This window comes from Electrophorus electricus, chromosome 2 (assembly GCF_013358815.1).
Source record: "Electrophorus electricus isolate fEleEle1 chromosome 2, fEleEle1.pri, whole genome shotgun sequence".
NCBI lineage: Eukaryota > Metazoa > Chordata > Actinopteri > Gymnotiformes > Gymnotidae > Electrophorus > Electrophorus electricus.
In genome coordinates this window covers 1,061,344-1,086,465 of record NC_049536.1, presented here as the reverse complement: position 1 = coordinate 1,086,465, position 25,122 = coordinate 1,061,344, and the positions used below count along the sequence as shown (strand labels likewise).

The following is a 25,122-nucleotide window of genomic DNA, read 5'->3' as shown; positions in this document are numbered from 1 at the left end:
GCTGAGGTGCGCGTGCTACTGAGGACCCGCGACTCAGCCGTCAGAGCAGGTGACAAGGAGGCTCTTAGAAAAGCGAGAGTCAAATTGTCACATGCAATCAAGGAAGCAAAGCATGCTCACACACAGAGGATCCATGGACACTTCAGAGACACTGGTGGGATGGCATTCAGGAAAACATCACCTACAGGAAAACATCACCTTCCTGTGATGGTGATGCCTCCCTCCCAGATGCACTGAATGACTTCTATGCACTGTTTGATGCACAGAACAATGTTGCAGAGGAATAGTCCATCCCTCTGCAAAATGACCAGGTGCTGTGCCTGACTGTGGCTGATGTGAGGTGAACTCTGTGTGGTGTTAACCCATGGAAAGCTTCTGGACCAGACAACATCCCGGGTCATTTGCTCACAGAATGTGCTGACCAGCTTGCAGACGTCCTAACAGACCACCTATGTGACAATGCTGTTCATAGATTTCAGTTTAGCATTCAACACCATCGTTCCTCAGCATCTGATTGGAAAGTTGAGCTTACTGGACTTGAACACCTCCCTCTGCAACTGGATCCTGGATACGATGCCTCTGTAAAGCCACCATCATTGTGGGAGAACCCACATACCCCTCACACAAACTGTTCACCCTTTTGCCATCTGGAAAACGTTACCACAGCATCCTGTCCCCCACCTTTAGACTGTGCAACAGCTTCTTCCCAGAAGCCATTAGACTCCTGAACTCTGGCTAATTCCAATTCCAATTCCAGCAAACGGATACTACACACACACATTCACACATGCTTATACACTGTCATGAATGTGCGCACACACACACACATATATACATACATACACACATATCCATACACACACACATACACACACACATTGTTTTTGTATCAGAGTAGTTGCTGAAGTCAAACTTCACACACATATAAGATACACTCCTGTTGCAGTCTTGCACATTATTCCTACTTGCTGCTAGAATACTATACTAAATAAGCACTGTACTCTGAACTGTTCTGCCTGCTACCGGAGACTGCTATGTTCAGTATAGCATGTCACTGACTCCTAGGCACAACCCACTTTCCATATCCCCAGTACTGCATACTGGTTAAAATTAATGCACTGTCTGTTCTTTGTGTATTGGCCCTGTCCTGTATTTATTTATTGTATGACATTATTGCACTGTATTGTATTGTTCGCACTCGTGTAGAGTGTTGTCTGTTAGACTTGTTTTGTTTTATGTTGCACCATGGTCCAGGTGGAACATTGTTTTGTTTTTGTTGTGTACTTTTATATAGCTGAAATGACAATACAAGCCTTTTGAACCTTTGAACCATTCAAAGTGGCCTAAAGTGGAGCTCATGGACTCCACATCCATAGACAGGACCATGTGAGTACTGAAGAATCTATTCAGCTGTGATGGAATACCTGAGGTCCTTGTCAGTGATAATAGACCACAATGCATTGCACAGGAGTTCGCTGCATTCCTAAAGGCCAACTATGTAAAGCACATTCAGCCACGACTCGGAGAAGCAGAGGAGGTTGCAGTCCCGAATGTCCCGCTGGAACTTTATCCTGGCCCAGAGGTCGTCAAGCTTGTTGTCCAGAGACTGGACATTGGCTAGCAGGATGCTAGGAAAGGGAGCTCAGTGTGCCTGAGCCCTCAGCCTGTTCCTGACGCCGACTAGCTTTCCTCGAAGGATGCTGCACTTATCGTGGTTTGGGATTTCAACAGCCCTAACTTCAAACGTGCAGTGCCCAACCTTTATCAGCACATGACCTTCCCCACCAGGGGAAATAGGACACTCGACCACTGCTACACCCCATACAAGGACAGCTTTGAGGCACTAACTCATCCACTGTTTGGTAAGTCGGACCACGCCGCCATCTTCCTCATACCAAAATATAAACAAAGGCTGAAACGGGAAGCTCCAGTTCAGAGGGAGGTCGCGTGCTGGACATACCAATCAGTGGCCGCTCTGCAGGATGCACTGGATGACGCAGACTGGGACATGTTCTGACACAGCACTAATGTTGTCAGCGAGTTTACGGAGGCAGTAGTAGGGTTTCTTGGGAAACTAATGGACGATATGATTCCAAGAGCCACCATCATAAAGTTTCCCAACCAGAATCCCCGGGTGGACAAAACCATCCACAAGGCTCTGAACTCTCGCACTGCTGCCTACAATGCGGGGATCATCAGTGGGAACATGGACTAGTACAAGTCTGCGAGGAGAGTGTTTAAAAGAGTGAATACCAGGAAGGCGGCAGGACCAGACAGTATCTGCGGGAGAGTCCTCAAAGCCTGCGCAGACCAGCTAGCCCCGGTATTCACCAACATCTTCAATATCAGTACCGTCCCATCCAGCTTCAAGCGATCCCCATCCCAAAGAAACCTTGACCCTCCGGCCTCAATGACTATCGCAATGTTGCCCTCACATCAGTCGTGATGAAGTGCTTTGAAAAGCTAGTCAGAGACTTCATCACCTCTTCACTGCCAGCCTCCATGGACACAATGCAGTTTGCATACTGCCACAACCGCTCCACTGATGACACAATTGCACATCTGCTCCACACCACAATGACCCACCTGGAGGGGTAATTATGTTAAAATGTTGTTTGTCGACTACAGTTCAGCATTTAACACTATGATCTGCTCCCTACTCACTACTAAGTTGGGGGATCTAGGACTGCATACATCCCTGTGTGACTGGATCGCCAACTTCCTAATAGACAGACCACAATCACTAAGGGTGGGCAACTGTGTCTCATCCACCCTCACCCTCAGCACTGGAGCTCCTCAGGGTTGTGTCCTAAGCCCCTCCTCTACTCACTGTACACCTACAACTGCGCAGCCACTTCCAGCTCCACCATCATTCTCAAGTTTGCTGACGATACCGTCGTCATGGACCTGATCTTGGACAACGATGAGAGGGCCTACCTGGAGGAGATTAAACACCTGGAAAACTGTTGCCAGGGAAATAATCTCCTCCTAAATGTCAGCAAGACAAAGGAGCTGATTGTGGACTGCAGCAAGAAGCAGGAGCGGCACTGCCAACCTGTGAGGATCAATGGAACCACGGTGGAGAGAGTAGACAGTTTCAGGTACCTTGGAGTTCACATCTTGCAGGACCTGTCCTGGTCCCGCCACACCAACTCCCTGGCAAAGAAGGCTCGTCAGCGTCTTCACCACCTCAGATGCCTAAGAGACTTCAGACTGCCCTCCAAGGTACTGTGGAACGTCTACACCTGCACTATTGAGAGCATCCTCACGGGGAACATCGCAGTTTGGGAACAGTACCAAGCAGGACCGACAAGCACTGCAGAGGGTGGTGCGTTCAGCAGAGCGCATCACTCATACAGAACTTCCTGACCTGTAGACCATCTTTTACAAGCGGTGCCAGACCAAGGCTAGGAGTATTGTGAAGGACCCCACCCATCCCAACAACAGGCTCTTTTCTCTGTTGAGGTCAGGGAATATATATATATTAAATATATATATTTAATTTCCTTATGCACCCATTTCTTTCCTCAGTTTGGACAGAGCACTCACAAAACCATTTCACTGCGAGTTATACTGTGTATGACTATGTACGTGACAAATAAACCAAACTTGAAACTTGAAACATTCACTCAGCTGCAGACCATCCATCTGAAATGTTTGTGTGAGTTTGCACTGAGATCCTCCAAGTCTTCCTCCATCACTGTCCAGTAGAGGTTAGACACATATTTGCTGACCTACCGTAACACTCCACATCAGGGCTGCAGTTGCGTACTCGTCTTGATGCTCTGAGACCCAGTGTACTCTCTGCTGTAGGGGGCCTGTTCTGTTATGGGGCAGAATATTCTCCTGAACTGGCTCGAGGGCAGATGCAGTCTACCCTCTACCTCTAGAAAAAAAAGATAGAGAATTGTAATTACTAAGACTTTCTTAGTAGGGTGGGAGGAAATGTGTATTGCTGCTGTCTATATTCACCAATAGGTGGCAGTGTTATTCACATAGCTTGGGTGAATGACCTAGTAAAAAGGAGAGTTCCAATTCCACTTCCACATGTCCATAGTGCTATTGAATGTAGACATTACATACTGTCTTTTCTAAATGTTCTACTGATGCAGACATAACGCAGGTGTCATCAATACCAACATGATCTTCAATGTCAGGAAAACCAAGTGTAGAAAAATCATGACTGAATGTGAGAGTGCAGCACATAAGAGAGGATTACTGAGAGTTCTAAGAGGAGAGAGAGAAGAGGAGAGAAGAGGAGTGATTCTATCATTTATTTGATAAAGTGAATCAGACATACAAACTAGTGCTGTGAGGTGAAATGTCAGTTGTCTTGTTTGCATATGTGAGCTGCTTCACTGCTCCACACACTTTAAGAGCTGTAGTGGTGATCAGAGAGTGTTCAGTCCTTTAACACACACTGACACACAGCACAATGATGATGTCACTCATTCTACTGCTGGGGATCCTGGGACTCCTCACTCAGGGTGAGACAAACTGAAATAAGTTTAGTTTTCATTTTTACTTGGCTTTGGATGGTCATGTTTATTTGCTGCAATTTTAATTTTCAAAGTTACAATATGTTTAATTTGGATTTTATTTATTTAAAATTCTTCCAAATTTAAATGTTATTTTGTATGTGATTATTTTTAGAATCCTTTGGGGAAATAATCCTGACTCAGACTCCAGGATCTCAGTCTTTTCAACCAGGACAGACTGTTACTATCAGCTGCAGGGCCAGTGAGAGTGTTAGCAGTTACCTCCACTGGTACCTACAGAAACCTGGAGAAGCTCCTAAACTCCTGATATATGATGCATCTACCCGTCAGTCTGGGATTCCAGATCGTTTCATTGGTAGTGGATCTGGTACAGAATTCACTCTAAAAATCTCTGGAGTCCAGGCTGAAGATGCAGGAGATTACTACTGTCAGCAGAGTTACAGCTGGTTCACACAGTGTTAGAGTGCTGTACAAAAACCTCCCTCAGCTGTAGAGGAACTACTCTGACTCAAACACAAACTGATTGAGATCAGCTGCAACTACATCAACTACAAACCATTACAGTACTGGGAAGGCTTTTTGTTAAATATCCCTTTTGTTTAATTTCATTAAAAGGCGGGGCAGTGGTAGCTCAGTAGCTAAGGTGCTTAACTTGTAATTGGAAGGTTGTTGATTCAAGCCCCACCACTGCCAAGTTGCTCTCAATTGCTTAAGTTGTAGTCAGTCATAATTCACTTTGGATAAAACCATCAGGTAAATGTAGGCAGCAAACCTCACTTGCTTTCTTCCAAATATTAACACAAACAGACTAAAACTGCACAGGAGAACATAAAACTAGTTTTCCCAAGATGAATCTCACCCATAATAATAAGAATTTTCCTGCGTAATGAAATAACATAATAATACAGTAAGAAATGTCTCAGCCAACATGCAGAGATCCATGGTCATGCTAAAACTTGAAAAAATGCAAATGAAGGGAAAATATAGTTGCCCAATATAACACACACACACACACACACACACACACAGATTAATCATATTCCAGGACCACAAATTCACAGTATGGTTCAGACTTCACCTGGAGTTATACAGCATGTACAAGGATTTATGCAGCTAGTGGTCAAAACCTTGCTGTAAAACACTGGAAATACAGTCAGTGATCCCAAAGGTAACAGAAGCAAAGTAAACAAAAGAAACATAAACAAACAACAAAAACCTTCAGCATGAGAAATCCACAGTAGTTAAAGACCCAAAAGCTCGTAACCACAGCAACCATAAACTACACACAAAAGCTACATGAAGATTAAAACACAGGATACATGGAAAAGGAGGCAAAACACAAACTCCTTAAAGGAGACAAACAAACTCAATACAGAGAGAGTAAAAGAGACCAAACTGCTGGGAACCAAGAACCAGCAAACTCAGTTTAATCAGCTGGACCCCACACACACACACACACACACACACACACACACACACACACACACACACACACACACACACACACACACACACACACTCACACACATACATGCACACACAGGTGTGTGTGAGGTGAATAATGATCATGTGATAATTAAAAGGACACATATCACAGTCTGAATACCTGAATACCAGCAGCTCAACCACACCAACCACAAAGGAGGAAGCCCAGGAGGACCAGAACACCAGCAGACAGGAAGTCCTTCCTCCTAAAGAGTCCCCACATCAGGAAGCCCTTCAAAGTTCAAAGTTCAAAGAGGTTTTATTGTCATTTCAGCTATATACAAGTACACAACAAAAACGAGACAATGTTCCTCCAGGACCATGGTGTAACACAAAACAACAGTGCAACAGACTGACAGTGAACACAAAAGTGCAAACAGTCCAATATAGTGCAAAAATGTCATTAAATAAACATTAAATAAACAATAATAAATACAGGACAGGACAAATACAAAATGAGTAGACAGTGCAATTATTTAGTCCAGTACACAGTACTGGGAATATGTAAAGTGAGTTGTGCATAGGAATCAGTGACATGCAACCCTGAACATAGCAGTCACCGGTAGCAGCCAGAACAGTTCAGAGTACAGTGCTGGTTTAGTACAGTACTCTAGCAGCAAGTAGGATAATGTGCAAGACTGCAACAGGAGTGCATAGTTTATTTGTCTCTCTTTGAGGTTTGACTTCAGCACTAGTCCGATGCAAAACAATGTGTGAGTGTGTGTATGGATATGTATGTATGTACGTATGTATGTGTGTGTGTGTGTGTGTGTGTGTGTGTGTGTGTGTGTGTGTGTGTGTGTGTGTGTCTGTGTATAAGCATGTATAAAAGTGCCCATTTTGGACTCTGAATTGGAATTGGAGTTAGCCAGAGTTCAGGAGTCTGATGGCTTCTGGGAAGAAGCTGTTGCACAGTCTGGAGGTGTGGGACTGGATGCTGCGGTAACTTCTTCCAGATGGCAAAAGGGTGAACAGTTCATGTGAGGGGTGTGTGGGGTCTTTCACAATGTTGGTGGCTTTCCGGATGCAGCGGGTTATGTAGATGTTCGTGATGGAGGGAAGAGAGACCCCAATGATCTTCTCAGCTGTTCTCACTATTCTCTGGAGGGTCTTGCGGTCAAAGGCGGTGCAGTTCCCAAACCAGGTAATGATGCAGCTGCTCAGGGTGCTCGCTACAATACCTCTATAGAAGGTAGTGAGGATGGGTGATGGGAGATTGGCTTCCCTCAGCTTCCGAAGGAAGTAAACACATTGCTGGGCTCTCTTGGTGATGGAACTGGTGTTCAGGGTCCAGCTGAGGTTCTCCGCTATGTGAGCACCAAGGAACTTGATGTTCTTGACGATCTCCACTGAGAATCCATTGATGGCATGCGGGGAGTGTTCTCGCCTTGCTCTCCAGAAGTCAACAACCATTTCTTTTGTCTTGTCAACATTCAGATACAGGTTGTTGACCTTACACCAGCTCACCAGTTCTCACACCTCCTCTCTGTAGGCTGACTCGTCTTTGTTGATGAGACCCACCACAGTCATGTCATCAGCTAACTTGATGATGTGATTCGAACTGTGCATTGCTGCACAGTCATGAGTCAGCAGTGTGAACAGCAGAGGGCTGAGCATGCTGCCCTGGGGCGGACCAGTACTCAGTGTGGTGGTGTTGGAAGTTTTGCTCCCAATCCGGACTGACTGAGGTCTACCAGTCAAGAAATCCAGGATCCAGTTGCAAAGGGAGGTGTTCAAGCCCAGTAAATTCAACTTTCCAATCAGATGCTGAGGAACAATGGTGTTGAATGCTGAACTGAAGTCTATGAACAGCATTCTTATGTAGGTGCCCTTTTTATCCAGATTTGTGGGTGCCAGATGAAGCGTGGTAGAGATGGCATCATCTGTAGAGTGGTTGGAGCAGTACGCGAACTGCAGGGGGTCTAGAGAAGGGGGAAGCTGGGTCTTGATGTGTGTCATGACGAGTCTCTTGAAGCACTTCATGATGATGGATGTGAGTGCGATGGGACGGTAGTCGTTGAGACATGACAGCGTGGGCTTCTTAGGCACGGGGACGATGGTGGTGGTCTTGAAGCATGTTGGGACCACGGCGCAGCTCAGAGAGATATTGAAGATGTCTGTCAGGACATCTGCAAGCTGGTCAGCACATTCTTTGAGCACACAACCCGAGATGTTGTCTGGTCCAGCAGCAGTACACCTCACATCAGCCGCAGTCAGGCACAGCACCCGGTCATTTTGCGGCGGGATGGACTTTTCTGCTGCAACGTTGTTCTGCGCTTCAAACCGTGCATAGAAGTCATTCAGTGCATCTGGGGTGGCATCACTGTCACAGGAAGGTGATGTTTTCCTGTAGTTAGTAATGGCCTGAATGCCCTCCCACATGCGCCGTGTGTCACCAGTGTCTTTGAAGTGTCCATGGATCCTCTGTGCTGTGCACGCTTTGCTTCCCTGATCGCACGTGACAGTTTGGCTCTTGTTTTCCTGAGAGCCTCTCTGTCATCTGTTCTGAAGGCTGTGTCACGGGTCCTCAGTAGCATGCGCACCTCAGCAGGCATCCATGGCTTCTGGTTGGGGCGTGTGGTGATGGACTTGGAGACAGTAACATCATCAATGCACTTGCTGATGTAGCCAGGCACTGATGCTGTATTCCTCCTAAAGAGTCCCCACATCAGGAAGTCCTTCCTCCTAAAGAGTCCCCACATCAGGAAGTCCTTTCTCCTAAAGAGTCCCATAACTATCAGACAACTGGAGTGCTGTCTGCTCATGTGCTTCCACACATCCACTGATATAATTCACCATTACAGAACAGAGACTGAAGGGCTGCTTCTGAACTGTACTGGATACACCTGCACCTCCACACTGAGAGACACAAGATTATCACAACATTTACATTTAACTCATTAAGATGTAAAAGTGGGGACAGTCACATTAATGTTGTTGACCTGCAGGTGAAGAGCATGAGACAGTAGTTACGTCCTGTGTCCCCCTGTGTCATATGTATGTGTGTGTGGAGCTCTGTTCTCTCCAGTTAGTTTCCCCAGACCCAGTCCAGAGTTCCTCTACAGATCTTCATACTCACTGTCCAGTCCTGAAACAAGGCCCTGCCTGGAGGAGGGATATAAGGAAGTGTTTTGGAGGAAGAAGAAAGAGAAAGATGATATTTTGGACACCTGTTTGTTCTAGTGATAGTTCTGATATTTGATTCAGTGCTTGGTCTCTTTCTCCCCTTACTCTGATTCTGAGCTTGTTTGATCCCTCTAACTTGGCCACTGTTGTAAATTTGTATATATTATTTACCTATTTGTATATAGTAGGTATGCATTTGTATATATTATGTATCTATTTGTGTGCTCTGATAAGTAGGGAGTGGATGCCGTTGTGTTTGGGCCCTGGGTTTTATTGTCTGTGTTTTCACTTACGGGGTTACTGTAGTCTTATCTTAGTATAGGATCTTAGTATAGAATGCTATACTGCTAATAGAGAAATAATAAAATACCTACAAACTCACACTGAAATGGACAGAAGCATTCAAGTATGTGATTGTTCATTCATTCATTCATTCATTTATTTGCTGTCACGGCCCGAGTGCTGCAGGGCGTGGAGCAGGACGCACAGACTCCCTTGATGATGTGAAACATTTAATGAAATGAAACATAAAGGACATGCGTAGCACTCACACATAATAACACTAATAGACAGGAACACACAAACAACAACGACAACATAAAATGGTACAAACGTTGGGTTATACTAACAGTGGCTACACACTCATTGACACTAACATTACACTAACACTAACAATGACCAACCATGAGGCCCACACTGACAGGGCTTTAAATAAACAGACATACACTCAACGTGAACCCCGTACAGGTGCGTGCCATCATGTAGGGGGTGTGACAACAAACGTAATTCCCCTGCATGCGGTGGGCCATACCACGTGACTCATGGGGGGAGAAGCATTGCGTGACATTTGTTAAATACATTTTTTATTCATTATCTAAACTTACTTACTAGCACAACACACCCCAGAACAACACACTCCAGTACAAAGAATCTTACAGTGCAGATAGTGAATAATAAAATAATACAAGAACAGACCAAGTTCAAAATGAAGCTTATTGCAGTGATAGCAAAACCCAAGAATCAAAACCAGCTGAGTGGTGAATTAAGAAAAAAGAGCATTCTTCAGACTATAAGCTCCATTGTTCAGGGCTGTGTAAGTGTGTTACATCACATTACAACTGACTGAGGTCATCATGGAAGATGGTAGAGCTCCTCCTCCTCTTCCCTAAATGCAGCACTAACAGTCAGTGAGCTGCTGTGGCTGTAACTGCAGTTCTGTTCTTCTACTCTGGTCAACACACTCTCTTAGACATCCACTGTGCAACTCACCAGCGCCCCTTGTGGAAAGTATGTAGACCGCAGGCACAACAGAGATCCTGTACAGAGGAGCGATTGAGAGCACTACACCACACACAATTCTAGAAATATTTACATAAAATATACTAGATATTTCTTATTTATCATTCTCTATAAATCTGTTCCATTTACGCGTGGGCAACTGTGCCTCATCCACCCTCACACTCAGCACTGGAGCTCCTCAGGGTTGTGTCCTAAGCCCTCTGCTCTACTCACTGTACACCTGTGACTGCACAGCCACTTCCAGCTCCACCATCATTGTCAAGTTTGCTGACGACACCGTTGTCATGGGCCTGATCTCGGACAATGATGAGAGGACCTACCTGGAGGAGATTAAACACCTGGAAAATTGGTGCCAGGAAAATAATCTCCTCCTAAACTTCAGTAAGACAAAGGAGCTGATCGTGGATTGCAGCAAGAAGTAGGAGCGGCACTACCAACCTGTGAGGATCAGTGGAACCACGGTGGAGAGAGTAGATAGTTTCAGGTACCTGGGTGTTCACATCTCGCAGGACCTGTCCTGGTCCTGCCATACCAACTCCCTGGCAAAGAAGGCTCGTCAGCGTCTTTACCACCTCAGACGCCTAAGAGACTTCAGACTGCCCTCCAAGGTACTGCGGAACTTCTATACCTGCACTATAGAGAGCATCCTCATGGGGAACATCACAGTCTGGTTTAGGAATAGCACCAAGCAGGACAGACAAGCACTCCAAAGGGTAGTGCGTTCAGCAGAGCGCATCACTCACACGGAACTTCCTGACCTGCAGACCATCTACTACAAGCGGTGCCAGACCAAGGTCAGGAGGATTGTGAAGGACCCCACCCATCCCTACAATAGACTCTTCTCTCTGTTGAGGTCAGGGAGGCGCTTTCGCTTCCTGAAAACCAAGACAGAGAGACTGAATAGGAGCTTCTTCCCACAGGCCATTCAGGCCCTGAATCAAGGAAACTGATAAACTGTGGGGACCACCACCACCATGTAGCATAACTGTATATATATAGATATTCTATTACCACCATGTAACATAAAAACTGTGAATATGCCATTTTACAAATTGGATCTGTACATTCGGTACATTGTGTACATATATATATATACACACAACCTTATACATTGTACATTGTGTATATAATCATAATATACATATATTGTACATACATTGTTAATATATTTTTGTACATATATAGAATATATATTTCTCTATGCACCCGTTTTTCTTCTTCCTCAGTTTGGACAGAGCACTCTCAACCATTTCACTGCGAGTTATACTGTGTATGACTAAGTATGTGAAAAATAAACCAAACTTGAACTTGAACTTGAACTTGAGTTATCCAATAATCAGCACACTGTTCCATAGTTTTCTGACATTGTTTATATTAAATAGAAATACTATTTGACCTATATATTACATTATATTATAAAGTTTATAGTTCTCTAGTATGGTTGGTTCTGTTAAATATGGTTATGTAAGAGGTATTCAGTGGAGGCATTACTTCAGAGAGAGAGCACAGAGAGTATTTGGTAGATGCGTATTAATACAGAGAGGCCACAGAGAGTATTTGGTAGATGAGTATTAATACAGAGAGGCCACAGACAGTATTTGGTGTACATGTATTAATACAGAGAGGCCACAGAGAGTATTTGGTAGATGTGTATTAATACAGAGAGGCCACAGAGATTATTTGGTATATATGTATTCATACAGAGGTCACAGAGATTATTTGTTAGATGTGTATTAATACAGAGAGGTCACAGAGAGTATTTGGTAGACGTGTATTAATACAGAGAGGCCACAGAGAGTATTTGATAGACGTGTATTAATACAGAGAGGTCACTTTGCATGTGCAGCACCTGCTTCAGTGCTCTGGGAGTGTTTATAGTCCTGTGAGTTTAACACTTCATGACTGAGAGCTGCCTGCCCCAGCAACTTCACCCACAGCAACCATGACTTTGATCCCCATCTTCATCTGCACACTGGTCCTCTGGACTCAAGGTAACTCACTGCTTTACCTCTGTGGTGAACTATCCATGTGACACACGCCTATTACTCTTATTTAAAATGCAATATTAACTGATTTAGAGTAACTAAACAAAAGTATCTGTACAGATAAACTTTGCCTTTTTATGATTTTATTTATTTCTTCCCCAGGATCCAGAGGTCAGGTAACAGTGACTCAGGATTCAGTGAAATCTGCTCTTCCAGGAGACACAGTCACCATCAGCTGTAGAACAAACCCTGCAGTGTATTATGACAGCAGCTATGGTCATCGTTTAGCCTGGTACCTGCAGAAACCTGGAGAAGCTCCTAAACTCCTGATCTACAGGGCTACTAACTTACAGTCAGGAACTCCAGCTCGTTTCAGTGGTAGTGGATCTGGATCTGACTTCACTCTGACCATCAGAGGAGTCCAGACTGAAGATGCAGGAGATTACTACTGTCAGAGTTACCATAGTGGTGATGTGTTCACACAGTGTTAGAGAGTCGTACAAAAACCTCCCTCAGTCAGACTGCACAGAGACTGCACTGCTGCAGCTGGGACCTTCTGCAGGTGTGGAGGGGGAGGATGTGATACAAAGCAACACAAGTTTATTTATCTAGCACTTTATACACAATGGTAATTTAAAATACTTCACAAAACATAACAAGCTTGTTACATAACAAGCTTATAACATAACAGGACAGGAACCACACCACACTCTCTCACTACTCACTACTGAACACACACATCTGTAAAGAACCATAAAGCCAAAATGCACACAGCACTGCAAATCAAATCAAAAAGGCAATAAAGGTCTGACCCAACCAGTGTCCTTCCTGTTACATCCCAGCCATTTCACAGTAAGAGAGAACTTTCCTACTGCCGTTAACAAAACATTCTGGCAAAATAAATGGATATGAGGCCTTTATCAGTGAAGTCACAGAACCTCTCCTTTAGTGACATTATGGAGCATGTCACGGAGATGTCACGATGTCACGATGTCACGGAGATGTTACGATGTCACGGAGATGTCACGATGTCACGGAGTATAACTGTGGGAACTGTGGGTCATCCCATCAGCATTAACAAAATTCCAGAATACCAGATGATCTTCCAGACTGAGTTATCTTCTGTTTATTTTGATGGTACATAGATGTGTGTGTGTGTGTGTGTGTTTCTGTGATGTGTATCAGTTTGGTTGAATATTTATTTTGTGTTTTATGTGTAGTTCTAAGAAAACAAATTGCATAATCAGATCATACACAGACAACAGGCATATTGGCTCCCTGCATTTTATTCAGTCTTTGACATGCTGAGAAATCTCTACTCACACTGTCCCTGAACTGCTGTTTGTTAAATAGTGTAATACTTCTGAAGCATTCTTCAGGATTAAAATAAAAAAAATAATATCCAAACAGTACCACCACCAATAATCACCACCACTAGTCTGCCAAACAGCAGACTTCATGAACTGCTTCAAAACAAGAAGGCTATGTCTCAATGTTATATGTTTCATGATTTTACTGAGGCTTAATGTAGCAAAGGAGTAGATTTACATTATTTATACAGCACAAGGAGTAGATCTGTATTATTAATGTAGCAAAATGAGTAGATCTACATTATTAATGTAGCAGAAAGTGTAGATTTACATGATTATTGCAGGAAAAGGAGTAGATCTGCATTATTAATACAGCAGAAGGAGTAGATCTACATTATTACTACAGCAGGAGTAGATGTAGATTATTAATGTAGCAGAAGGAGTAGAGCTACATTATTTATGCAGAGGGAGGAGTAGATCTACATTATTAATGTAGCAGAAGGATTAGATATACAGAGGGAGTAGATATACATTATTAAAACATCAGAAGGAGCAGATATATATTATTAATACAGCAGAAGATGTAGGTCTACATTAGTTATTCAGTAGAAGGAGTAGATCTATTGTAAGGGTTGGCACCAGGCCGAGGCCCCCTCCGGCCACCAGAGGGAGGCCTTGAGTCAACCAGCTACTAATCAGGCTTGATGCCCAACAGCTGGGCTAGATATATAAAAGCCCAGTGACCCAGTTATTCAGTGCTGGGTCTCTGCTAAAGTTTTGCATGCAGCTCCTAGCTGGTAAATCTTGGAATTGAAGTCTGTGAGCTGTTGTGCTATGCCTCTTTTCTGCTCTGGGTGGATGTCTGTGTTGTTACACGCCCCTTCCCTTCTCCAGTTTTTCCCTCTGGAGTCTGTCTCTCTCTCCCAAGGCTCCCCTTGGCCATTACAGTTCTTCCCTGTTTTCTGGTTTTGTTTGGGAAATTTTAGTTTGGTTTTCCCCAGTGCATTGGGGCTGCCATTCTTCCCATGGCGTCCTTTGTTCTCCCTTTTTCCACACTTGGTGTGGTGTTTAGTTTTTCCTCTTGTTTTACCTGATCCAAGATCTGTTCTGCACACGGCCCCACCATGGTTGCTCATCCAGTAAGCTGTTGGCGTCATCACCCATCTGACCTGGGTTGGAGCCCACATTACAGATACATTATTAACGTAACAGTGTGACAATGGCAACACAGAGCAAGAGATGAGTTTGCTAGAAAGCACTCTTTATTTTCCATGAGTGAAGGCACGAACGTCTAGCAACATAAATTTAACAAAGGGTAAATGCTTGTCATAGTTTCTCTTTGTAGGTTCCTCAATAGGTAATCTATCAGTGTTTAGCACCATCCTTGCCAACCTGCAGGTTGAAATAGTTGACAAGTGCACGTGGTAAGTAGGCTGGTGATTGGGAGCGGGGTAGGTGTTTACCGTGGTTCTCACAGCAAGTGGGCGTGGTCCCCCTGTGGCGGGCCGGCCCTCCGTGACAAGCAGAAGGAGTAGATCTACATTATTAATACAGCAGAAGGAATATATCTACATTAATACAGCAGAAAATTTATTATTAATTAGTTATGTCTGTCTTGCACAGTACTATAGAAAAGTATTAGGCCAAAATACTGTTTGTCAATACAAGAACAATAAACAGGCCTGTTTATTTGAACTTCTCCTGATGTAACGGCCCGAGCAGCACAGGGCATTGAGCAGAATGCACAGACTCCCTTGACTTTGTGAAACATTTAATAACATAAAACATAAAGGACACTCGTTACACTCACACAACACTATTGGACAAGAATACACAAACAGTATAAACAACAACATAAATTGATACAAATGCTGGGTTATACTAACAGTAGCTAAACACACATTGATAATAACATTCTACACCGACAATAACAGTGAGCAACAATGAGGCACACACTGACAGGGGTTTAAATAACATTAACCCCATGGAGGTGCGTGCCATCATGGAGGGCGTGGCAAGAAATGTAAATTCCACTGCACACGACGGGCTGTACCACGTAACTCGTGGGGAGCATTCCATGACACCCAAGCTGCTTCTTCAGACTCTGATTTCAGATTTCGATCTCATATAACCTGTTCTGATGAGGATCAGACTGGTCTGTACATGCTGTAAGGAAACAGATCTGGGCATTATTCTTAATGTTTTAGTGATTCACTGAAGTCATTGCTGTGCTGAAAGATGTTCATGAGTCAGAAGGGCACAGTTGGAGGTGGTGCAGGAAGAAACGCCCACCAGGAAACACCATCTTTCTGTACCGCCAACAAAACACCATGTACCCGTACCTCCATCAAACACACCATTTACCCGTACCCCCATCAAACAGCATCTGCATTAATGTATTGTAGTAGTGTTGATTTATGTGTTATATTGTGATGTACATATAAATAAACACTTACTGCCATTTTAAATATTTCATAATTTATTGGGTGTCTTTGGTGCCTACAGTGTGTAAACAGACTTTTACAAAGTACTATACAGAAATTAGTTGATTTACTGTTCCATGTTTTATATTCCATTCCAAGTTATTCCAGTCTGCACAAGCTGAACAAGCTGCTGTATATATTTAAAGTCAACCTAAAATAGTCATTGTATCTAGTTATGCCTAGCAAATGCTGACATCCTTTAATGTGAGTATTTACAAACCTGCATTTTGCTAAATTTTGGAAGGAGATCATATATTTATAGTTGTGATTGCTAGTGTCTTAGTGCTTAAAAGGTGCAGCTTGGTTTAAAGTGAGCTTGGAGGGAGGTGATGCTGGGACGCTGATGAAGGGAGGTGCCTACCTGATGACCCCTGTGAGGTGCCTACCTGATGACTGTTAAGAGCTCAATTAGTGTTTGCTATGGGGTGCAGGACCTAAAAACTGATCTTTTACTTGAAATAGCACATGCTGAGACACCCCGTTACCTCTGAAAGTGTAGTTTTCATTCTACAGTCATTTGCATTCTAGGTGTCACACCGGTTACCTGCAATGCCGTTCCTAGATGGCAGAGGCTAGCCTTCACAAGATCTAACATCTAGTTATTAACACATTCCTTTCACCTGTCCACATGTGTATAAACACTTTTTGGTTTTGTATGTTGTGCGACGATGCCCTCCACCACCAGCTGCCTCCATCAGGTAGTGGAGGTGTCTACATGGCTGTTTGTTTACATTTTGTTCTTGTTAGGTGGTGATCAAAATCAGACGCTTGCAGAACTGAAATAGTAGGTGTTTTTATTCTTAATCCAAGAGTAGAAGAATGTAATGGGAGAATCCAAATCATAAAGAATCAACAGTCCGAGTCAAAAAACCAGAAGAGCGAACACAAACAATCCGGGCAGAATATCCAAAAAAGGGGGCAGGTAAAAATACAGTATCAGAAAAACAAAGTCAAGGTACGATACATAATATTCCAATGAAGAAATAATGCTCAGTATGCTTTCAGAAAACTTACGGAAATACTTTGCAGTGAGTGGTAATTCTAAACAGTATTATATACACTGATACTAATGACGTACAGGTGAGTTCAATACTCCGGTGATGCTGATCTGATTAAGTGTCTCTGATTGGTGGAGTTGTTGATAGGGAGAAGAACGGTTTACTGGGTGTTGTAGTCTGCGAGGGGATCTGGTGTTATTACAGTACCCTCCCTCAAAGAGTCCGGAACGACCAAGGCACAAGGACAGCCATGTCGATCTCTTGCAGGCACTGTGGAGTCTGACCTATTACGAGTCCCCACTGCAAGAACGCGACAGGGATGCCTGCAAGGATGAGGAGCAAGTCTTTCAGTGTTTCTAGAGTGAAAGTCTGCTAGTAGACTGGGATCCAATATATTATCACGAGGAACCCAGCACTGTTCCTCAGGACCAAACCCTTCCCAGTCCACCAAGTATTGTATTGAACCTCCCCTCCTCCTGGAATCCAGAATGCGGCATACTGTGTATATCAGAGTGCCATCATAGTCTATGGGTTGTGGAGGGGTATTGTCCGGGGAGACCTCATCCAAAGGACCTAAAACAACACGCTTGAGGAGAGAGACATGCAAGGACCTTGAAACACAGAAATGTGCAGGTAAGTTTAATTGATTGGTCCCCATTTTAAATTAAACCATTTTCGGATCTTGAAGAGACCTATATACTTGGACGATACATAATTTGGAAGTTAAATCTGGAAAAGAACAAGGACCAACGGTCTTGTCGGGGGTTCGGTTGTCTTGGCGTACACATATTATAGATTCCTATGATATGTGACACTAAGAAAGTCACTCCCCCATAACTTACTACATACCACAGAAATGTGGTGGTGGTTGTGTGAAATTCACATTTCTCCCCTTTCACATACAGTCCATTATCCAGGAGAATATTCAGTACAGATCTAACATGTTGAATGTGTGCCTGAAGATCGGGTGAGTAAATAAGGATATCATCTATATATGCGATAACATACCTCCCTATGACTGCTCAAAGAACACCGTTAATGAAAGCCTGGAACAAAGATGGTGCGACGCTGAGACTGAATGACATCACCTTGTATTTATAGTGTCCCTTGGTGGTGATGAAGGCAGTCTTCCACTCATCTCCCTTCTTGATCCTTATAAGGTTATAAGCACTATGAAGGTCTAATTTCATGAAGAATTTTGCCTCTTGTAGCTTTTCCAGGGCGACAGGGATGAGCGGTAACAGGTAAGCCTACTTTTTGGAGATCTGGATTAGATTGTGGTAATCGATGCATGGACGAAGACCAACGTCCTTCTTCTTTACAAAAAAGAAGCCTGACGCCAGAGGGGAAGTGGAGGTCTGGATGAACCCTTGTTTCAGTGCCTCTTCTACTTACTGATCCATAGCTCTCTTGACTTCTTGAGGGAGGAGGGTATTTCCATGCCTTGGGCAAGGTGGCACCCTCCAGGTGTTCTATAGCACAATCACAGGAATGGTGAGGGGGTAACTGGGTTGCTTTCTGTTTGCTAAATACACGGTCGTTAGCAGGACTCTCTATAGTTGTGGAACAGAGTGTAAGTGTGGGTAAGGACAAACAGGTCTTCTGACAATAATCCGACCTCTGTGTTATCTCCCTCTGAGGCCAGGCTATACTTGGGTCCTGCTGCTCCAGCCAAGGAAGGCCTAGAATAACTGAGAAGGAGGATGCTGGTACCAAGAACTAGATGAGTTTTGAGTGGAGTGCACTGGCAGTGAGGTTTATCAGTGTGATACGGAGAGATATGGTCCCAGCTCCTATGGATGATCTGTCCAAAACAACCAATCTAAGGGGCTTGGGTAATGGTTCGACCAGGATGTGTTACTCCTGTATCACATGAGCGTGAAGGAAGTTACCCTCTTCCCCATAATCAACTAGGGCCGTGAAAAAGATGAAATTCAGGACTGCAATCTCCTCTGCTTCACCGAGTCGTGGCTGAACCCAGCGGTATCAAACCACGCTATCCAGCCGGCCGAGTTCTTCTCGGTTCACTGCATGGACAGGACGGCAGATTCGGGGAAGTCGAGAGGCGGCGGAGTGTGTGTGATGGTAAACAACAGCTGGTGTAACAATGCCAATGTTGTTACTCTCACCCGCTCCTGCTCACCCAACCTGGAGCTGCTCGCCCTCAAGCTTCGTCCTTTCTACCTTCCCCGGAAGTTCACTTCGGTCATCATCAACACCGTGTACATCCCACCTCAGGCTAACACGGACACTGCACTGTGTGAACTTCATGAGGCTCTCACACAGTTTCAGACACAGCACCGGGACGCTGCACTTATTGTGGTTGGGGATTTCAACAGCGCTAACCTCAAGTGTGCAGTGCCCAACCTTTACCAGCACGTAACCTTCTCCACCAGGGGAAATAGGACACTAGACCACTGCTACACCCCATACAAGGACAGCTACAAGGCACTAGCTCATCCACCGTTTGGTAAGTCGGACCACGCCGCCATCTTTCTCCTACCAAAATATAAACAAAGGCTGAAATGGGAAGCTCCAGTTCAGAGGGAGGTCGCGCGCTGGACAGACCAATTGGTGGACGCTCTGCAGGATGCTCTGGATGACGCGGACTGGGACATGTTCTGGTGCAGCACTGATGATGTCAGCGAGTTTACGGAGGCAGTAGTGGGGTTTATTGGGAAACTGGTGGACGACAGGATTCCAAGAATCACCATCAAGAAGTTTCCCATCCAGAAGCCCTGCTTGAACAAAACCATTTGCGAGGCTCTGAACTCTTGCGCTGCTGCCTACAACGCAGGGATCATCAGCGGGAACATGGACGAGTACAAGTCTGCAGCATACGGAGTGCGCAGGGCGGTGAGTGAGGCGAAGCGGCGCTACGGGAAGAAACTAGAGACACAGTTCCAGCAGAGTGGCTCTACATCCCTGTGGCAGGAACTACGGACGATCACGGACTACAGGAGCCCACCCTCCAGACTGATGAGTGCGGGTGAGTCTCTGGCGAACGAGCTGAATACATTCTTTGCTCGCTTCGAGGCTACATCTAGCAGCCCTAATGCTAACAGCACTAATGCTAACAACGCCAATGCTAACGGCGCTAGTGCTAACAGCGCTAGTGCTAACAGCGCTAGTCCAAATGGCACTATCGGCGCAGCCAATGGCACATGCGCGGGGCCCAACATAGAACAGCGCCCTCTGATCATCCAGAGAGTGACGTGAGGAGAGTGTTTAAAAGGGTGAATACCAGGAAGGCGATGTGTTGCCAGGGAGAAGAACGAGTTGCTTGGTGTTGAAGTCTGCGAGGGGATCTGGCATTATGACAATTCTTTCATTACACATGCTTGTCTGTTTAGGTTTTGTGCCACGCCCAACTCTGCTGGTGTGCATCTTGCCCTGTTGTCAACACCACTTCTGTGTTACATCTTTATGTTGTTATGTCTTTATGTTGCCTTATAAACCCTTTCTGTTTGATGGTCATTGATGTTACATTGACTTCTTCTGTTATTGTTAGTGCACATTTATGGTTGGTTTTGCTTTGATTGTTTCGTTCAGTACTTCAGCTGGAGATTCACATTTGCTTAAGCTTTTTTCCTGCATGATCTTCACCTCTGACATTTTGATTGTGAAATGTTCCTGTTCCTGGTGTTCTGAGCATCCTACATCTATTCTGAATATAAATATTTTCCTTTACCTGTAATTATGAGCTTGTTAATGAAGAGAGGCTTGGCAATATAGCAGTTTTTGCTCAAATATGCAAATTCAAGATCAAGTGATCCAGATGAAATAATCAGAAAGGTATAGCCTAGAACAGTTTCTAAGGTGTGTGTGTGTGTGTGTGTGTGTGTGTGTGTGTGTGTGTGTGTGTGTGTGTGTGTGTGTATGTGTGAGTGTGTGTGTGTGTGTGGATTGTCACACTGGGGCAAAGGCAGTATTAGAGGCATTTCCTCAGAGATCAGCCACTTTGCATGTGCAGCACCTGCTTCAGTGCTCTGGGAGTGTTTATAGTCCTGTCAGTTTAACACTTCATGACTGAGAGCTGCCTGCCCCAGCAACTTCACCCACAGCAACCATGACTTTGATCCCCATCTTCATCTGCACACTGGCCCTCTGGACTCAAGGTAAAAGATCATTTAATGCTTTGCTTTTGAGGTGAATAACCTAAAAAAACAGATGTCTTGTTTAATAAAATATTCTAAACCTTCTATTAACAGATATAAGCAACATAAGAAATGGAAAATAAAATATGATTTAAATTGGATTTGCTTTGTTTTGTTTTGTTTTTTTCCCCAGAATCCATGTGTCAGGTGACTGTGACTCAGACTCCTGCAGTGAAATCTGCTCTTCCAGGAGACACAGTCACCATCAGCTGTAGAACCAGCACTGCAGTGTATAATAATAACTTTTTAGCCTGGTACCTGCAGAAACCTGGAGAAGCTCCTAAACTCCTGATCTACAGGGCTACTAACTTACAGTCAGGAACTCCAGCTCGTTTTAGTGGTAGTGGATCTGGATCTGACTTCACTCTGACCATCAGAGGAGTCCAGACTGAAGATGCAGGAGATTATTACTGTCAGAGTGAACACAACATTGGTGGTAACTGGCTGTTCACACAGTGTTAGAGAGTCGTACAAAAACCTCCCTCAGTCAGACTGCACAGAGACTGCACTGCTGCAGCTGGGACCTACTGCAGGTGCTGAGGGGGAGGATGTGATACAGCACAATGACACTCTGTGCAGGAGAGATGCCCCATCACACTCACTCACTACTGAACAACACACATCTATAGAAAATCATTCTTCTAGGAACCACAACACACTCACTCAAGTCAACAAAAAAATCTATAATGAATCACAAAGAGACAATACAGACAACACTGTTGCACTTCTGTTAGAGGAGAGTTTTGTAGATATATATGTCCTTCTTCTCCTGCTGTCTATGAGTTAGAAATGGAAGTTGTGAACATTAGTATGATCCATCAAGAAGAAACCCACCATTAAACACAATGCTAATGTTGCTGTTGACACTGACAGTGATAACAGCTCAGACTGAGCTGCATCACCAGAAACCTGGAGAAGCTCCTAAACTTCTCCTGTCTCTCTTTTCTTTGAGAAGATGATCTCTCTGTTTCTGCTGGAGCAGGTGAAGACAAAACACTACAGTTATAACAATAACAACAACATATGGAATTTATCTAGTGCTTATCAAGACCCCACAGAGGCACATTTACACACACCCAGTGCATGGAGCATCAGAAACCAGTCACACCACTGCAGTACTGAGACCTTTGGTCTCTTGGGGCAGTTGTTCTTATAATAGAGCAGGTAGTTATTAGAGAAGAGAAATCTCTACTAGTAGCATGACTGCTAAATCAGTATCAGTCATCTTCAGGAGATTCTGTCCTATTTAGAGGTGAAGTAAGCACACACTAAAGCACTAATCACCATGTCTGTGCCTTCCTCTGATTATTCTCAGCCATTGTGCAACATTTCTACCAACACATACTTTTCATGTCCATTCTAAATCTTTATTAACAAGTAAAAGTGAAAAATTTAAGATCTTTAGGGGGTAAAGTTAAATAACCTCACTATCCTTGCTTAAATAAACTTATTATACAATAAGATGAAATAATGACACCAAATGAAACAATGACTTTTTGAAAAACTGACTGAAATCTTTCAGTAAAATTCTCTCTCTCACACACAAGCGCATGGCCCGCTCTATGCCCTCTGCCGCCCCCACAACACACACACACACACAGACACACACACACACAGACACACACACACACACACACACACAGAGTTGGGCTGTGTATGAGGTGAGTGGGGTGTACGTATGTTAAACCTGTACAGGCAATGCAGATTTCTGACACCCAGAACAGAGCAGCACTGTGTCCAGGTTTCCAGTGTCTTAGAGCAGCAAACCTTTAGTTCAGTAACACACACACACACACACACACACACACACACACACTCACACACACAGAGTCGGGGTGGATATCAGGCGAGTGGGGTGTATGTATGTTAAACCTGTACAGGATAACTTAGAGCAATACACATTTAGTTCAGTAACACTGTGTGATAAACCAGGCTGTGTCATAATAGCACTGTGTGACTCAATTAATAAAAAAAAAAAAAATGTACCAAATATTAAGCAGTTCTTTGTTATTACACTTAATACATTAGGTCAAAGCTTTATTTTAAACAGACAAGTGCTAAAGGGGGTTAGTGTCAGGCAGAAATATTTTAATGAGAGTATTTTATTGAAAAACAGCCCAGCTTGCGCTACAAAGTGATATAAAGCATTATGGGATTAGTTTCAGGCAGAAATGATCTAAAAATGATAATATTGTGATATAGTGAAAGGGCCAAAGATGGTTTGTCCCCCAGCCCCTGATGTTCCTAAAATACACCGACTTACTCATGTTACAGTTTCTACTGAATAAAATGTGGAAATATCTTACTTTTTGCTTCCATAATATCTGGCTTCCTGCTTCCTTCTTTATTATGATTGATGAAATGGCAGCTTTATCAAAGTTTAATCCTATACCTCATCACACATTAGTGTTTCTACTGTATAGAAATGTAGACTTTAAAGATATTTATTGTTATGAGTAATGTTGTGGGAAATGTTCTAATTAAGAGACTATAATATTTATTCAACATTTTTTATTTCATTTTGAACAATAAACAGGAACATTTGAGTAATAAACACAGACTATCTAAAAGACAGCACATTAATGAGTGAGAGGAGAACACTTCAGTACACATGTGGGAGTTTCACGCCTCAGCACACTGCTCTCTACTCAGTGTCTGTGTGACAGGAGACTGGGAGTCCTTGGTGGCCTCACAGGTCACTGTCTTCTTCAGCCACTCCTCCTTCTGGAGGGTCAGGGTGCTGCTCCAGCTGTAGAGGCCGTCCTTCTGCAGAAGCCCGGAGCTCTGGCTCACCCCCGAGCTCCAGCTGCTACCAGCCACCTTCCAGCTCAGCTTCCAGTCTGAGGGGAAGCCCTTGTTGGCCAGACACACGAGTGTGACCTTCTCCTGCTGCAGCTGTACACTGGAGGGGGGCAGGACCGTGAGGGTGGGCGGGGCGTCACCTAGGAGACACAACACGGTCTACAGCTCAGACAGGCAGGAACCGTTGTGTTGTGAAAATCAGTTGTGTTTCACTTCCTCTTTTATTATTTATATTATTCTATTTTATTTTATTCATTTATTCTTTTTTTTGTGGAACTGAAGTCAAAAATGTATTACATCAGCAAGCTTTATTTTCCATGTGATTATTAAATATTTGTTTAGAGATTTATTTCAGAGATTCCTCTTTCTACCACTAAAGGGAACACGTGCATCATAGTTTGAGAACCAGTGCTCTATACATTCACATGTATTGATTAGAATTTTTAAGTTATATTTTATCTTATCACTGAGAAATGTTACTACACACTTCAAGAGGTTGGGTTATGAGTTATGCTCCAGTATTCTTTGGTTTATTACTGCAGAATTTATCTGCAGTTGCAGTAAACCATCTCACAAAAAGGACTGTATACAGGTGTGTGCACAATGAAGGAAGACAGCAGTCTTCACCCTTCACCAAAGACAGTGGTCACACCCATCCCACTCAAAATACACTACAGTTAACAGTTTTAATAAAGGTTTAATTGAGGACAAACCTGGAGAGACCTGTAGCTCATCTTAGTGCAGGTAGTGTTAGATTCTCTCTTGGTTGGATTTGATTAGCCTGACTAATGATTTAAATGTACTGAAAAGCTACTAAAAGTCTTTATGTTTTTATATATCCGCTGTTCCTGGGAAAAGTATGATGAGGTTTCTTTGACCCTTTAAGAGGGAATTTAATTTACTGAAAAGTGTAGGACATCAGTAAAAATCAAATTCACATTCACAAATCCAAAGACATAACATGGATTGAGATTGGTG

General features: G+C 43.7%; 2 gene segments (V, D, J or C); both read left to right on the top strand.

Annotated features, from left to right (window-relative positions):
* The first annotated feature begins 4,376 nt into the window (after nt 1–4,376).
* Nucleotides 4,377–5,083, top strand: LOC118240964. The segment is given in 2 exon segments: nt 4,377–4,487; nt 4,654–5,083. Coding segments are annotated over 2 exon segments (360 nt in total).
* Nucleotides 5,084–21,254: 16,171 nt separating this feature from the next.
* LOC118240818 lies at nt 21,255–21,804 on the top strand. The segment is given in 2 exon segments: nt 21,255–21,303; nt 21,476–21,804. Coding segments are annotated over 2 exon segments (378 nt in total).
* The last annotated feature ends 3,318 nt before the right edge of the window (nt 21,805–25,122 follow it).